The sequence below is a fragment of the Lagopus leucura genome, unplaced genomic scaffold (genome assembly GCF_019238085.1).
Source record: "Lagopus leucura isolate 7727_CA_CO unplaced genomic scaffold, USGS_WTPT01 Super-Scaffold_100123, whole genome shotgun sequence".
NCBI lineage: Eukaryota > Metazoa > Chordata > Aves > Galliformes > Phasianidae > Lagopus > Lagopus leucura.
The window spans coordinates 241,710-247,896 of record NW_024962328.1 but is presented as its reverse complement, the minus strand read 5'-3'; the positions used below and the strand labels follow the sequence as shown (position 1 = coordinate 247,896).

Here is a 6,187-nt window from a genome sequence, read left to right as displayed (position 1 = left end):
CCCCCCCCCATCCCCCCCCCCCTCCACCGTGTGAATGGGGTGGGCGGTGTTCTGCTTCCCCCAGGGCAGGGCAAGGCTGGGACGGGCCTGACGAAGCAGCAGGCCTGGTCTTGCTGCGGTGCTGTTCCCACAGAGCTCAGGTATGTTACTCAGCCAGCCCAGCAACTTGCTCTTTAAATAGCTCTAGATAAACCCTGCTACTGGGGCAGGGTAATGGGAGCAGCCCCATCGCACACAAGCCAGCAGGGCTGCACAGCCATGGGTCTCAGCAGCACAGATTCCAGTTTCCCAGCACCAGTGCTCCAACATTCCTAGAAGGCTCGCAGTACCCGTTTGAGATGGGATCCTGCCATGCTCCCAGGCACACAATTCCTCTGGGACAGGGTGAGGGGCTGAGCACACCGAGCTTACCTGGCCACTTTGCGCTTGTCGTTGGGGTGCAGCTTGGCTGCCATCTCTGGGTCTACCTGGCTCAGGCGGCGATGGAGATCAACAGCATCCAGCTGCTCCAGCTCCACTTTCCTGTCAGTGACTGTCCCAGACATCAGGCTGGACTTCTCCTGCGAGGTGCAAGGCAGCCCTGAGCCAAAACAGTCACCTGCATGCAGGCCAGCATGAGCGAGATGACCTACGACCCCAGGGGGCCTTTGGTTTTCCATGCCCCACTCTAGCAAGGAAGTACCATGCCAAGCTGTGTGAAGCCTGCCCTGAACACAGGGCTCACTGCTCCCCAGAGGGATTCGAAGCCCCACCACAATACCTTGGTGTTGACAAGGACCTTCCAGAGCAAAGACTCAATGTAGTAGTTGGTTCCTCCCACCACAATCGGGATCTTGTCTCGAGCAAAGATATCTTCAATGTGCTACAATCAAGGAGCACAAGCACAGACACACGGCAGGGAGAAAGGGCTGCAAGGAGATCCCCCCCCTTCCTGCACCACACAGCCCGTGAGGCTGCAGAGCAGTGTTACAGCTCTCTTCCAGCCCTCTTCTACCTGTGCCAGCCACTGCTGAGATTCAGGGACACTCAGGAGGGGCAACACCTGGCTCAGCACTGTTGCTGTGCAGCAGGCTTCCTGCCCTGCCAGCCCTGAGGAGGGGCTGCCCTCACTGTTAGCGGGGAAAAAGTAGATCCAAGCCCCTCTTGCCAGCGGTATCCCCTGAAAACAGGAGTTTGTTGCTATGCAAGGAGCACAGGACTGACGTGAGCACTGATCTCTCTTGCAGGCCTATCTGTGGAGGAGGGAAGCCCCTGTCTGCTCGGCCATGCAGGCTGCAGCACAAAAGGATATCAGAGCCACAGCTTTGTCTCTGAAATCCACCACTGTGTAGTTGGACACGAGAGGATCCACAAAGCTGATCATGTGGTGTCTGCACAGGCGCTGCTCCTGAGGAGAAACCTTGTTTGTGATGATGTCCAAGCCCTTGTACACCTGAGGAAGAGAAGACTGCGTTGCCCACCTCAGCATGCACACCCTATGGAGCCCCACCAACCTCTGCTTCTCCCTCCAGGTACAACAGTTCTCTGCCCTTGCTGACCCCTTCAGACTGGGCAGGTCTACCAAGACGTGTTCTGCCCAGGAAAGGCAGCAGGAATCTGCTCCTGCAAGGGGCCAAATTGCTTCTGTTGGCATTTGCTCCTGCCCACAGAGGAGATGAACCATGAGTCCAACTGCTTGCAATTGCTTTCCTGTTCTGACCCTGCAGTTACTGATGAAAAGCCTGATGGAGTAATCAGAGCACAGTCAGTGTAACTGGCACAGCCCAGCTCCGAGGTTCAGCACTTCAAAATGAGCAAGATCATCTCCAAGCTGCAGCTACATGCTCAGGTGTGCCTCTTGACAAGCACCATCCCCCAGCACAGTACAAAATCTTGTTTGGGGACGAGGACCACTTCTTCCTACAGCACACACATCTCTCTCTGTATGCAGCATGCAATGTCATGGAGCCTCCTGAACATACTGATGGTTGCAGCTCATGCGCACCTTCAAAGCCTGCTTTCTGCTCCTCCCAGGCCAGTCAGCCAAGCAGAGAAGAAAATCAGGAGGTCAGTGCCCCTGGAAGAAGGGAGCATCACATCCTCCTTGCAGAGCCCCTAGGAGCCCACCAGCAGCTTCAGCATTGCCTTGTGTGGGGCTGCAGACTGGCTGTCACTGAGTCACTGTCAAAGATGTTATTTCCCTCTCCTTCCCTGCTCCCGGCCCCCTCACATGCCAGGCAGCAGTGACCTACATCAGGAAACAGCCGAACAAAACAAACCTGGCAAGAAACAAACAAACAAGCCTGCTGAGAGCTCTGAAATGGAAGGAGTGGAGCTGGCATGGAGCAGTGACTGCACGCTGCTGGTCTGCACTGCCCACCAGGAACTGCTGGTGAGAGCCAAGAGCAGCATCTCGCTGCTTCCAGGCACGTGTTTCATTTTGAGGCTGGGATATTCAGCCTGGGAGAATACTCCTGGGAGATGCTGGCCTCAGCTGAGCAGTTAAAAGCAGAGCAGAAAGGAAAGCCACCCAAACCAACCTTTGGGAGCATTCTTGGTAAAGATCCAAAGTAACCTGTGATCCCTGCAGCACTGCAGCCCGAACCCCCTGCCCTGGGCACAGCCAACAGCCGCCCTGCAGAACTGAGCAGAGTAGGGACCCACAGCCAGCATGCTGAGGGCAGCTGCCAGCAGGCACGTGGGGCAGTGGGCACATAAAGCCCTTCTGTCCTGAGTGTGCAGCTCTGTGCCAAGCCAAGGACTGCGCGCGCCCTGTGCCAGGCAGAAGCCAAGGCTCTGAGCTGTGCTGAGGGCTCAGGGAAAGTACATGCAGCTCAGCATCTCTCTGCTCAGAGTGGCTTTCTACCATGTTGGTAGAAGGGACTGGATATGGAAGCAGTCATTTCCTCCTCTATCTACCAGAAACCACCCCAGCCAGAGGCCAGGCTTCCAGAAACAAACGTCCCCTTAATCCCCCTGAAAAGCAGCCAAGCCTCCAGCTGCAGCACGGCCTTCTCCTGCCACCATGCAGGTCCCAGACAGAAGGACAAGGTGACACAGAGGTGACCCATGGGCAGGAGGCACAGCGCAGCAGCCAGGGACGAGCTGAGGTTACTGGAGCAGGGAAGCCTGATCCTGCACTCAGCAGTCATGCGAGCTGTGGCAGCTGAACCTGCAGACTCTCCCTTCCTGTCTTGCCTAACCCTTCTGGCTGCTTTGAAGGCAAGTGCCAGGCTCTGCCCCTCAAGAAAGGCTGGCCTGGGGGCAGGAAGCAGGGGGAGAGGCAGGGCAACCAAGTGCTCTTTCTTTCTGCCTTCTGGGTGCAGGAGATCAGCAGACAGGAGGAGCAGCCTGCAGGGCAGCTCTGTGCCAGTGTGACCGGTGGTGGGCTGCAGCCTACTGACCGCCTGCCCTGTTGCTTTGGCTCAGTGCCTTCCAGCCCCGACAAGGGCCCTGCACCCCCCGCAGCTTCTACACGTCTGCCAATGTCCCAGCCAACACACAGCCCTAACAGGGCTTCCAGCACCCACGCAGGCAGGGCCAGGGCTTACACTTTACACTGAATCCCCCCCAAGGTTCTGCTGGGGATTAAACACTGAGCTCCTTCCTGAATATCTGGAAACAAGAGGAGGAATGTGGTGTCAGTGTGTGGGCTGGGAGGGAACAAAGGCAGCCTTTACACACACGCAGCCAGCACAGAGGTTTCCACCAGCTGGCTGTCGGCACAGCCATGGACCCGAGATGTCCTCCCGACACTCATTTCTATTTTCAGCAGGCAGCTCAGATAAGCCTTTGTTGCTTTCCAAGGCCCCAAAACAGATTAGCAGCAGCCTGGAGCAGCAGGCCTCTGAGACACTGCACACAAGCTGAGGACTAAAGGTGCTTAGCCCTGACCACAGCCTCCCGTCTCTTGCTGAGAGCCAGCAAATCAGTCCCAGGGCTCAAAGCGCTTGGTCGGAAACTTGGCACCAACTCTGGATGGGAAAACTGACGCAGGAGGCACAAAGCAGCCCTGAGCCCCCAGCCCCTCATCCGCCATGGAGGGGGCAAGGCAGCGTCCTGGGCACGGTCGTGGTGGCCCCACACAGCAGACCATCCCTAGCTGGGAAGGGCTCACAGAGTACTGGAGATCTCCAGCAGCGAGGGGTGGAGGGAAGAACTGAAGGCAAACCAGGGTGAAAGGGAAGAAAAATTCACCCCCCTTCTATACACTGCCACAAGAAAGCTGTCAGCAGAGCTTTGGCCAAAGCTCTTAAGACGTCCTGACCAGACACACTAACTGACAAACGTACCCAGCGAGCCACAACAGCCTCCAGAGGACTTCCTCAACCGCTCAGAGGTACGACACCCAGGAGGGACACTGGGACCAGGGAGGATGGGGGGGCCTCCAGCACACTGGCACCAGGATTGCCGGCTTCTCACTGCTTTGCTGGGAACAAAGCAGGACTGCCTTTACCCTGCTGGGCTTCTCTGGGGAAACTATATGCTTCTGAAGGAAGCACATCCCTTTCTGGGATAACGAATAGCAAGAGAAAGGACCAAAAAAAAATAATAAAGAGACTCATCAGATTAACCAGAGCTCCAGAGCTGCCTTGCGGGCATCAGCTAAGTCTGTAACTTGATCACAGCAACCCACGGCCACAACAAAGGCGCCCTGGGGAGAGGCTTGTGTACCGGAACAGGTGGGCTTGGGCTCCCAGCCCCTCCCCGAGCCTGGCTGCAGCTCCAACAGCTGCCCAAAAGACACTGCCAGCGTTGTCAGACCGCTGCAGCGCTCAGATGGCGCAGCCATGAACGGGGAGCAGGGCTCTGGGCGATGTGGCCGCTGGCAGCTGGCACTTGAGAATGAGCAGTGGGGTTTTTAAAGCCCCGCAGCTCTTCCACAAGTCTACTGGTGTCAGCGCTGTGCAGCAGAGGGATACACAGCACAGAAACCTATTCCACAGGAACAAAGCCAGTGTGAAAGCAGACCCAGTTGGCTACCGCGGCCGCCTAAGCGGGGCACGGGGGTTAGTGGAACGAGGTGGGGGAAGGGCAACGCGCTGCGTTAGCTGTGCCTGCAGGCAGCCGCCCCACGAGGCCACACTGAATGCAGGCACAGCGCAACGGCACCCGGACTGCTCAGCTTTCGTTCCACAGTCACGCTAGAATGAGATTAAAAGGAAAGGAGGACAAGAGCCACTCGAGCTTAGATGCCATTGGATGCCTGCAGCCAGAATCCTCCAAGTGACTGCATTCCCACAGTGGGATGTGAAACAACCAGAGCACAAAATGCACGCTTCAAAGCATCCACCAGCACAAAACAAGACTGAGCAGCACACCAGTCGGCTCCAGAACCGTGCAGAGCTCTGCGTGCAGCAACAGCCTCACATTCCAGGATCACACCAGTCAACATCCGTTTCCATTACGAAAACCCAACGTATGCTGTGCTGGTGCTCACTGCAAGGCCTGCAAAAATCAGCATTTCAAGGTGCACAAATGGACATAAATAACAACTCTAGAGCTTTTCTGGATCAGGATGGTTAGCGTGGTGAGAGACACCTGACACAGATACTGCAGCAGCACATGCCTTGGAAGCCTCACAGCCACCAGCTAAAAGCTGCCTGGTGCAGACAGACATCCCAAGAAAACCAGCACAGTCCCATCACAGGTGTGCGGAGCTCCAGGGGGTACCTGGGGACCACTGGGAGCACCAAGAGCCCCAGAGACACCCAGGTGCACAGACACAGGTCCAGGAGCGAAGGCCATGACGTGGGACAGCGTGGGGCAACGCAGGCCCTGCACAAAGGTCTCTCTGGGATTCCGTGCTTTTAAACTCCAGACTCTGTCCCCATGAGTTTAAGGAAAACACTTAAAATAAAATTAAAGCTGTCTGATCACTCGTTTTAAATGACGGATGGGGTGCTCACAAACTCAGCCCTGCAAGAGAGCCACTGAGCCCAGCGTCAGCAGCCCCGAGCAGGAAACAGAAGGTGGGCACGAAAAGTGCAGCACGAACGGCAAAGACTGCCGTGCTGGGGTTAAACACCTCTTTAGGGAGCGTAACCAACACGCTGAACGGGCTGCGGGTCTAGTGGGGGGCCTCTCGCAGGCCCCAGGCCCGCCTCAGACAACCGCGGACGGATCCCGGGCTCCCCGGCAGCGCGGCCTACCGCGGCCTACCGCGGCCTACCGCGGCCTACCGCGGCCTACCGCGGCCTACCGCGGC

General features: G+C 57.1%; 1 protein-coding gene across 1 annotated transcript in view; it reads right to left on the bottom strand.

Moving 5' to 3' along the window:
* The window catches only part of TRIT1 (tRNA isopentenyltransferase 1), a 14,279-nt gene that overhangs the window by 7,251 nt on the left and 841 nt on the right, over positions 1 to 6,187 (bottom strand). The window contains 3 exon segments of the mRNA XM_042887845.1: positions 412 to 560; positions 761 to 859; positions 1,292 to 1,387. Coding sequence (XP_042743779.1) covers positions 412 to 560; positions 761 to 859; positions 1,292 to 1,387 — 344 coding nt within the window.